The sequence below is a fragment of the Limulus polyphemus genome, unplaced genomic scaffold (assembly GCF_000517525.1).
Source record: "Limulus polyphemus unplaced genomic scaffold, Limulus_polyphemus-2.1.2 Scaffold5114, whole genome shotgun sequence".
Taxonomy (NCBI): Eukaryota; Metazoa; Arthropoda; class Merostomata; order Xiphosura; family Limulidae; genus Limulus; species Limulus polyphemus.
Window position 1 is genome coordinate 36,064 of NW_013670724.1, and position 11,507 is coordinate 47,570.

Here is an 11,507-nt window from a genome sequence, read left to right on the forward strand (position 1 = left end):
AATAAATTTAAGAACTTATTTGTAAATATTACTCATGTATATACATATATAATGTATAGTAATTGAAATGTGACTGTATTTTACAAAATACTAGTCCACTAAAACAGCCAAGACAGGTCACTTTGTAAAGGTCAGTTTTATATTTTTGGATACAGTTTTATGAGTGCACATGCATCACATCATTGTAACTTCTGTATTGTTAGCCAGGCATGGCTGAAAGGTCAATATAATATTATGATATTTAAAATATTTAGACTAAACATTTGTGTTTTCGTGTTACAACCTGAAGTCATTCTAGAACAAAAAAAGCATAATTTAAATTTAATTTCTAATTTTTTATGGTGATTACGAGGCTGGTTAAATTGACAGATCCCATAGACTTAGGGTAAAGAAAATAACAGATAAAGATTTACTGAAAACAAACATTTGAAATCTATTTAGGAGGTTTTAGAGATATACACATATGAAATTGGAGATTTTTGAGATGAAGAAATGCATTTTTAATCTTAACATGAAAATCACTTTCCACACGGACTATTCAAAACAGATACTCAATATATTCACAGACAAATTCTTTTTTTTTAGTTTATTTAAAATACTCAACTAAAAAATATGACGTTTTGTATGTGAAAGACTTATAATGTTTACTGAAAGACTGACAAATTTTGTGAAGATATACATACTATATTAAAAGTTAGTAGTATCAAATCTATAAAGACTTTAAACGAGTATAAAAGAGGTCATGTGATCATTCAGATCGACCTAGCCCATATTGAGAGAGTTAAACAAAATACACACATGGAAACCTGTTAAGTTAATTCATTACTTTTCTGTAGCATGCAAACAATACAAAACTGTTAATAACTCACACTATTTCAAACACAGAGTGATACAGGTTTCATGATATTCTAACAAAAAAGTTTGGAAATTTCTATTCAATATATGAGAGTTCTGTAGACAAGCAATTGAGAAAACGAAAATAATCCAAAGTTTCAAATGATATATCTATTATTTTGACAACTTTAGAAACAAGAAAATTATAATGAAAAGTATGCAGGTAATTGAATTTTACAGTTCTTGACATCACAGACTTCAAAGATTCTCTGTTCTTAAACTGTTTTCACTAAGAGTAAATTTCAAATTTGTTTTGAATTTATGCATTTACAGCTTTGTTTCTTTTTTTGACAAGTTGTCTCTTCACAGGCGGGAAAGTTATGTATTTACATGACTTGAATGAATTTTCCAAAAAGAAACTAAATATTGACAGTTAGAATTAAATAATTGCTGATTTTGTAATTATTTCGTCCAAAACAAATATTAATAAAACTGAATTGAAAGAAAAGTTTAAACTTTTTAAGATTTCTGTTATAATTTTATTTTGAAGAAAGTTTGTAGATGTACATCACAAATAAGTTTTGAAAATTTGATATCGCAAATTTTCTCAGAGTGTGACCTAGAATGCCTGAGCTGGAAAGAGTTAATTAAAGCGAGACACTCACAGTACTTGGCAGTGTTGTAGTTCTTGGATTTTAATTCTATGAAGAGGTCAGCTGTAAATTTTTGTTGTAACTTCAGTTTCTCACATAAAGGTCAAATTTACCATCAGTTTACAAAAAAGTTTAATATTTTGTTATTTCCATGTATTCATTAACAATAAAGAACGTCCACACAATCGATACAATTATTGCATTATCTTTTGTTATTGGATACTCTTTATTCTTATTTAAGGTGACCCCCAAGAGATGAATTACTTTTGTGTGTGTGTTTTTTCTAGAGGCTATGGTTGTGTTATTAGAAGATTAGCACTTGTAATAAAATATGTTTATTTTTTAGCCATTTGCTCATAATGCAGATTGTGTTTGAAAGTTTAGTTGGTATGTGGGTTCACATTCTCTAACTGAAAAGTATGTTATTTTAAAATTAACCTATGCTGATTTTATTAATTTTCAAATTTCATATCTGTAATAATTAAATTAATTAAAATTCTGTGAAAAAAAAAAGTGGTTATCATTTCAGCCAAGTGACAGTCTTTGGTTAAGATGCTGACCCCACCAAAATATTTTGACCCACAATTTATTTTACTCCTATTTCTCTTTCAATCCTTCACAGTTCAGTAGCTACATTCTGCTTAGCTTAACCAAAAGTCATTTCAGAATAAAAGATTGACATAATAACCAAACTTTATCAGCTTACTTCATCAACAGTCAGTTTCTTAAACAGAACATTTTATGCCCTTAGGGTTATTCTTAGAAAAAAAAGAAAATCTATAAAGATGCTTATTGAATTGAATCCCAGGAAAGTTCTTGTAATGGTATATTTAAGTGTTTTAATTTTGTTTCTATTTTCAGTTAGTACGAATAGCAAAAGTATTAGGTACAGAAGAACTCTTTGAGTACTTAGACAAATACCAAATAGAATTAGATCCCAGGTTTAGCGATATTTTAGGAAGGTAAGTTTATACTGGATTTTTTTTGTACATTCACAATTTTTTTTCAACATTTTATAATCTCACTCTTGAAAACAATACCAGTATAAGACTAACTAAATAACACAATTTTAAATAATCAGTAGAAAACTTTTTTCAGCCTTGTGATTTCAAATAGAAGTATGATTTGTGTATTTCTAACAATTCCTGTAATATCTACAAAAAAATCATTAATACATGAGAATCTCATCATATTCAGTTTTATGCTAGCCTATAATAATGTGAGCTCTACTAATGTTACTGTAACAGTAAAGTTTCAATAGTAATATCATTTAAAAATTTACATTATAGAAACTAATAGTTGAATAAAATCAGGAATTTCTGTAATGTGCTTCATATTCAGGCAGTCAAAATACTAACCAGGTAGCCTGCTCTTTGAGAAGTTAGTTGGAGACATTACAGAGTATCTTATGAAACCATTCTTTGAAATAACTTGGAAGTTTTAATCATGCTTTGTTCCATCTCTTAGTGTACAATCAAAATTACACTTTTCAGTTTCAAATAGTTATTGATTATCTATAAAGTTTTTCTCTAATGTTCAGTGAAAACATGTAACTAATGTATAACGTACATAAATGTATCACTTCAGTGTTGACAGGCTTTCATCTGGGCCTTAAATAATAATACTAAATAGTTCATTTAGAAAATGATAAACTGAAAATATTTTCCCATCTATTGTATATCATTTGTAGAAAATTTGCATATATATATTTATATTACGCAAATATAAAATATAGGTATTTGTGCCACAAAAAATGCCAATTAAAACAGAAGTAAAATGATTAAATTTTTAAAAGAAACTTATAAAATGTTTTCTGTAGTGTTTTATATTATTTTAAAGGGGTTCAGGCTTGAAAAACATTAAACCTTGATTTGAAGGATGCTCTAAGAACAGTTGATTACTATTTTAATTTATTATGTAGTTACTGTAAAGCAGAGAAAGGAGAAAAAATTCTTGTTCAGTAATTATGTGATTAATGTTTTTATAAAGCTCGTATTTCATGATGAGATAAAAATATTGATTACTTATGTTGATAACTTTTGAACATACAGACATAATATTTATCTAGGTATTTGAATTTTATTGGTGAATTTCAGAATTCTAATATTTATTGTGTTGTGATGATTTGGAATATTACTTCTAGGATCTGTGAACTTTGTTAAAATATTTTTCATCTTTTCCTCAGTCATGTCCATAAATTTCGGAACAAGTGACATTTGTTCCTGGTGGTTTAAGTAGGGTGTGAAATCAAGTGTCACATCCTACATGCTGTACTCTTTGAATACTTTTCTTTTTTATTTCTGATGATTGCACTTATAAGAACTATATTCACTCACTTGTTATAAACTCTTACTGGTTTTATATCCAGAATTTCACTTTTACAAACCATTTATTTGCATTGAAGGGGAATGTTTATTGTGGTTTATTTTTTGAAATTTTATTTTCCTGTAAAATTATTGAAATTTCTAATATTAAAGTAGCTTGAGACCTGGTGCTACTGCCTTAAAACCAGTACTGTTTTTATGAATAACATTACCTGAAGGTATCAGTTGTAAGAGTGTTTGCATATATGCTCTTCCTCTTAAATATGAAGTTTTTAGTGTATAAAGAGACAGTATACATCTTCAGATGTCAAACCTAGGTTATTTCAGCTCTTATTCTCTATCGCTAATTGGTTTTTATTTCTATTAAACGTACCCTAGTGGATCTATGCTAAATATGAGATTAGGCTCCCAACAGTAGTCAGAGTACGTATTGCCCATTGTGTAGCTTTGCACTACGAAAAAAATTTCTATCAAAAAATGTTTTGCAATATCTAACTTTATCATTTTGTCTCCTCCAGACATTCAAGAAAACGATGGGAAAGGTTTGTTCACAGTGAAAACCAACACTTGGTCAGTCCTGAAGCTTTGGATTTTCTGGACAAACTCTTACGATATGATCATCAAGAAAGACTAACTGCCAGGGAAGCAATGGAACATCCATATTTTTGTAAGTTTATATAAATATAATGTAGATTTTCTTGTTTTCTATTGACCTAAATAAAAGGAGCACTGTAAGAAAACTGGGAATAAAGAGCACATCAGCTGTGTTTATTCAGATAGGCCAAGTTTTTTATTGACCTGAAATTATTCATGTGTGATGGTCTAAAATAACACGTCGCTACAACCGGGGGTTCAACAACTTATAAGACTGTAACAACACTTGGAATAAAATTTAGCAATTACCAAAAACACAGTTAATAAACACGTGCCTGGTCAGGACTTGATACAAATGTTAATGAACAATAAAACATAAATAGCAATATTAATTATTTCAAATAATGGAATCAAGAAAAAGAACCAGAAAAAGAAAAAAACTAATTCCAAAAAACAAAAAAAACACAATATTCAAAAATCACTTTGTGATGATAAATGTTTACTACATTAATAATATCTGTACATCGCTGCTAGGGAAGCTGGTGTCAGTTTTATAATACATACATATTTACTCAAAATAAATATATCAGCTAGAAGGTGAGTTAGTGTTTTAATGTAACTTAAATTTGCTATCTCACATGTAATATTTTGGTACTGATAAAGCACACTCATATCTTTCACAATATTATTTTTGCTAAGTTGAGCTATGAAAAATATTGTAAGGCTGCAGTAAATTAATTTTTGGGTAAGCCAGTGTTATGGACACAATGCTTATTATCCTCCATGTTGGATTTAGTTTCCTGAGTATGTTTATTAAAGGTTTACTAAGAAATACTTTTAATTTCAGCAGAAACAAAGAATAAAACTAGTTTTGAAGAAATTTATATAAACTCCAGAATAAATTTTAATCCAATTTAAATACCTGAAAATGCATTATGTAAAACAAATTGTTAACAAGTAAATCATGGCTGTCTGAGACCAAGCTATTGTGGCTGTCCAAATGGTACTACTTGTGGTCTCAACCATTAAATTTCTAAAAGAGTTTGTAACAAAAACAGAAATGGTAGTTTCACTGATCAACAACCAAGAAATAATAAACACCTGCACTGTTGTGTCAAGAGTGACTGACTGTATCAAAAACATTCACAGAAAAAGAACCAGAAATTAAGAAAAAAAAATAGAAATGTTATATGTTTATATAAAAAAAAATTACCAAAATGAAAATAATTCTTAAGCAGAATTACACAGGAATCTGTAGAAACACAAGATATGTACGTATTTTGTGGTAGCTTATCAAGACATTTAAAAATGTAGGCTTGAACCCTGTAAATGTTGGAACACTTGATGAGGCTCGTGCAAATTGAGCAAAATTTTACAAACATCTTTTGAAAACCTGCTATGTTCCTAAAATCATATTCAAAATCAGACATCTCAAGTAAAAGTTGTAAGTAACCAAAAGTAGGCCTAAAACATAACAGATGTCAATGACAATCACTGTGCAAGCAGTGTTGTATTGTTTTCACTAGAATATTTGATGAGGCTCATGCAAATTCAGCAAAATTTTATAAACATCTTTTGAAAACCTACTAAGTTCGTAAAATCTTGTTCCACTGTACTCAAAATCAGACATGTCAAGTAAAAGTTGTAAGTAACCAAAAGTAAGCCTGATACATAACAGGATGTCAATCACTGTACAAGCAGTGTTGTATTGTTTTCATTGCACAGAACATAGACCATGCCTTAACTTCTTAGATTGCACCAAGTACAATATATATACTAATTTTGTTATGACTTTTGTCATGTTTTTTGTGTCCTTTTTGTATATTGCTTGTTACTTGTAACTTTGAGAAATTAAACGTTTTTATTTCAGTCATATTTAGGACATATTTTTTCACATCACAATACAGTATTTTGACTTTTCATTGTCACTATTATTTCCATTGTTTTAACTGTTACACTGTGGTATTTTTACTGTATAACCTTATAATTTTCTCGTTTTACTATCACAATTCAATATTTTAATTTCCTTTATAGCTTTATCATTTTCAAGGTTTTGTCACGGTCACAATGTAACATTTGATCTTTTAATTTTGTCAACTTCAAGAGTAAAATGTTTAACTGATTGTTGGTATCTGTGTAGCAGACTGAGAATGTAGCTGACAAAAACAAGTTAAACATAAATGTACAATAGAGGGAGCATTAACAGTGCAACTGTGTTTGAGAAAAGCTACAATTCAATAACTGAGCACTGGTTACAAAGTTTTAATTCTCAGGCCTTTGTGTCAGTACTTACTGGTTCAACATACATTAGAGATTAAAACATGAAGAGGAGTACACTGTCACTCAAAAATTGGGTAAGAAAAAGTTTTAAATGCACAAGATTTTATTTATAATCTTATATCGCACACAGAAACAAACTATGGACTAGACTTGTCACTATTTGTTTTCTGTAAATTCAAATTATTAATGAAGAGTGATTAAGCACAAAAAAACTGCATAAAAGATGGGTTTCACAGATTAGTTATCATCAAACAGAAAAAAGTGGGATCATACCTGACACAAGAAAATTTTTAAATAAATGTGATTTTAAATGTTATTAAAGTGCATTTAGGCTTTTTTATTAGCAATAGATTCATTCAACAGGCATCGAAGTTTATTGATGAACAGTAGAACGATGGCAACAACAACAAACATTTAATTTTTGAACTTTTCAAAATGTACATATTTCATCAGCAAGCTATATTGAACAACGTAAAGTACTAGGTACAAAAATTTCTAAATGTTCAACATTTTGAGAAGAGTAGTTAAAATACAGAGTAAAAAGATGAAGTCAATTAAAAAACAAGAATAGGATAATGCAACAGTTGTGTTATTATTTTAGAGTTAGGAGTTCATTTATAATAGATAAAACTTTCTTTAATTATATATTATAATAAAAAGTAATAATGTTTTAAATGTGTTTTATTTATTATTTTTGCTGTTAATAATAAACGGTTTTTGCTTTGTCAACTGCTATTGTTGTCCCTTGGTTAAAAAACATTCTATGCCAATCACATTTACTATATCAGAAGAAAGAACATGTTCATTTGCTGTTGATAGTTAATAAGTCCACAGCATGTTACTTCATACAGCAGGTTAATGTAATTCTGTCTTGTGTAACTCTGTGTAGTAGATCATAGTAACTATTATGTGACTTCATGTAGTAGATCATGGTAACTGATTGGACTTCATCTACTAGATCATGATTACTGTTTAGCATGTAGATCATGGTAATTGTTGCATGTGCCATCATGTAGTATATCAGGATAAGTATGTGATGTCCTAACTCAATAACCTGTAATTACTATTGGCTTGTGAATTAATATATCAAAGGCATGATTGTGGAAGAGCTTTATAATGGTGTTCACAGTGCTTTTATCTTAAATATTTCAGATCCGGTTGTAAAAGAACAACAAGTACGATATGAACACATCACTGGACATAGCAATTCCCCCACACCAGTTTCAGGTATATAAGTTAGTAATTTTTTATCTTTTTCTATGAGGAAAGTAATATTTGTAGAAGCAGGAGCTAATAATATTCTTAAAGAATGTATGGTTTTAAACATCAAGAAAACAAACAGTAGCAAGGAGGAGTTTGTAAGTTGTTTATTAGCATTTATGTTATTTGTTTTGGAGTTTCTGATTTCAATGATTTTTTTTTTTTTTTTTTACAGTTTCAAGTGGGCTGACATCAAGCACTGTCGCTGGTGTGCCAGCATCGCCTATCACTTCCCCTAATCTCACGTGTCTCCCAAATCCAGCTATGGCCCAGTCTTAAGCCCTTAGTGTTACTAATAACTGTCTTGTCATGAGCCACCTTTGAGAAGATTGTTTCAGACCTTAGATACAATAGAGGCAAGGTTGTACACACTATTCTGGCTAACTTAAATGAAGATAAAATGCAGTGAGGTCAAAACAGTTTTATAAGGTCTGAACAAATTTTATTATTAACCAGTTCATATAAGAAGCCTGATGTTTAAAGAGAAATGCTTGTGACTGTCTGTAGTAATATAGAGTATCGAAGACAATTTTGTAGCATTATACAAGCAAGATGTAGCATGAAATAATGTATTAAACATGTATGGGTTCTTACCTATTTTAATATTTAAATGTTGCCAAATCCAATAGAGGGCACCAATGTGTAGTTGATGTTTTCAAAAACATAATCAGTTTTGAAATGTATCTGTGTGAACAACCGGTCATTACATGGTATTATATAGGATCATCATCCCCCATTTATATAAAACATTGTGGCTGCTAGGATAGGAAATAACCATATTTGTTTTAATTCTTCATGGAAGTATATGGATCCTCTTACCTATTTAAGAGAGACCATGTTTTTACTGATCTCTTATCTTTTTACATTTTCTACTTACTAAACAAAAATAGATATGTAATGTCAACCACTTTTAATTTTTGCATTTCAGCTTGTTACTAATGGAAATGAAGTTTATTTACTTCCTTATCCCTTATATTTAGGAAAGTAAATTTAAGGTTTTGTCTGTTCTCTTCTTTTATATGGTCATCAATAACTTCACTCAAAGTAAACAGAAATGTTACGTCCTGTCTATGGAGGGAGATATCATGCATTTAGAAATAGCAAAATTACTGTTGTATTAGCCAACTTTTTATGTTTTGAAAAGTAAAAAATCTTCAACAGTGTTTTATTGAAAAACTTTGGTTAGGTTCTCCTTATAATTGTAACTTTGTTAATAAAACAAGATAGGGAAAATAAAGTGTTGTCACTGCATAATTTTACATGAGAGTCTGTTTGTTAGTATGCTGTGATGGGTTTAACCTGGAGAACATTTTACAAGAAATTATGGAACAGAAAATGGTCAAACAGATTAAATGGATTATTTATTCAAATTGATAACACATTTAGTTTCATAAAAGATATTAAAATAAGTTTTTAGTTTTAATAGAATCTCAACCATAAGTTGTATTTTATAAATTTTGTATAAAAGCATTTCAAATCGTATCTTTATGTGAGTTTGTGAAATAATATTTACAAGATTTCTTTTAACTCTGAATATAATAATTTCAGACCAGTCATTGCATTTTTCATTTCCAAAGAAAAACATTTCTATTTGACTATTACCCACAGTAAACAGTAGTGACATTGTACTTTTGGACAGGGCATTACATGCTGTTCTAAGTCGTAAAATGAGTTTCCTTTCTTCTGCATTGATATTTGTATTCACCTCTCATTTTAAAATTGAATGCACGATATGATGTACTGTGCAAACATATTTGAAAACGTGTGAATTCTAAAAGAAGAAAAATACAGTAAATACATGTATATACACACACACACACACAAAGGTCTCATGTGTATATAAAGTAATGTAAATGTATTACCTAGTAAAATAGGTCTTACTTACAACAGAGAAATTTGAAAACAAAAATAAAACTCAATGCTAATCATTATCATTCAAATATCTGTCAAGCCTTCCCTTGCAAATATTATGATGTAAACTTATCGCAGTTAAACTAAATATTTTTTTATTAAAACTGTAAATTTGTGTTTGCATTTAAGCACACATATTCTTTTAGTCTGTTGACTTGCACTGTAAAAGCTGATCTCCAACATACATGTTGAAAAGAGGAGTAACATTAGAAGTTAGTTAATCTTCTGGCACCTGTCCCCTATTTAAGGACTTCAAAAAATAATTTGTAGCAAGTGGCTTACATATCCAATCTTTAATCTTCTTCAGAACCCTTGGGGAAATATTATCTGGTCCAGGAGCCTTATCATTCTTTAAGCTTTCCAATTTTGTTTCCATCTAGCAACTGTTCAGAATGAGGAATATTTCTTAGATCTTCATTATTGAAAATAATTTGTAGTTCTAGTAAATGGATCATGGTCCAACAATAGTTAATTGGATAATAGATTTGTATGGAACACATCTTTAAATGATAAGGATTAAATTTGCAGAGAACTTTTGTAACTGAATTGAGATATGTTGAGAGAATAGGGGGATTTTTAAAGCAATCTGGATGGTAAATGGAAAATATAAGGGTGTACACAAGTAAAATACTTTGAAATGTACTATATAGTTACAATGAACTAGAAAGAAGTTGAACTCTTGCTTTCTATGATTAAGAACTTATAGTCATTGGAAAACTATTTGTGACAAAAAATCCCTTATTCATTGATCTTATTTCCTGTTTAGAATTAACCAACTTTGCTAATATAAGACATCTGTAGTTCCTTTAGATTTTGGAAGTGCATGAAACAAATAGTATGTTTTATTCATAAAGTGTAAATACTATCTATGTACATAAAGCACAAAAATCTGTGCCTGTCTGTTCGTCCATTATCTAACTGCTCCTAGGTTGCTGGGCCAATCTCAACCAAACTTTATGGGATAATAGTTTGGAATAAGGGGCATGTTAATGGGTGGTTCATAACCCCCTCTTACAATCAGGTTGTTAATGCCCTGATTAAAGAAATCACTTAACTTTGAAGCAAAAAACGTGTCGATATCCTCTTTAACACATTCCACACTTGCATACGTTTTCCCATTAAGATGGTGTTGCAGCAAACGAAAAAGATGGTGATCTGATGGTTCCATATCTGGAGAATATGGTGGGTGGGGGAGAACTTCCCAACCCAACTCCATAATCTTGTGTTTGTAATGTGAACTTGCATTGTCGTGGAGAAGAAGAACACCTTTCCAATTGACGAGTGAAGTGCGTTTCTTGATTTAAACGTTCCAGTTGCTGACTATGGATCTCTGCATTGACAGTTCGCTGTGGATTAAGGAGTTTGAAATGAACTACTCCTTTGATGTCCCACCAAATGCAAAGCATCACTTTCTGCGGATGGAGTCCAGGTTTTGGGGTCGGAAGTGGTTTTTTGTCTAGGACTGAGCCATTATTTTTGGCGTTTAATATTCGCATAGAGAATGTATTTTTCATCACCGGTGACAATTCTGTCCAAAAATAGTTCACGCGCATTACGCGCAGGAAGAGACAAAGCAACGTTCACACATTGGAAACGATGATTATCGGAGAGTTCGTGAGGCACCAAAACACCTTCTTTAAGGAGTTTCTCC

At 30.1% G+C, this 11,507-nt stretch overlaps 1 protein-coding gene across 3 annotated transcripts in view; it reads left to right on the forward strand.

Moving 5' to 3' along the window:
- The window catches only part of LOC106472140 (casein kinase II subunit alpha), a 44,392-nt gene extending 35,188 nt beyond the window's left edge, over window positions 1-9,204 (forward strand). For 2 of the 3 annotated variants that reach the window (XM_013932765.2, XM_013932766.2), the window contains exons 10-13: window positions 2,349-2,449; window positions 4,330-4,478; window positions 7,838-7,912; window positions 8,121-9,204. In XM_013932765.2, the coding sequence (XP_013788219.1) occupies window positions 2,349-2,449; window positions 4,330-4,478; window positions 7,838-7,912; window positions 8,121-8,224 (429 nt within the window). In that variant the 3' untranslated portion in view covers window positions 8,225-9,204. Of the gene's footprint in view, window positions 1-2,348; window positions 2,450-4,329; window positions 4,479-7,837; window positions 7,921-8,120 lie in introns of all 3 variants that reach the window. The other variant, XM_013932768.2, reaches the window with a different exon arrangement.
- Window positions 9,205-11,507: the final 2,303 nt, after the last annotated feature.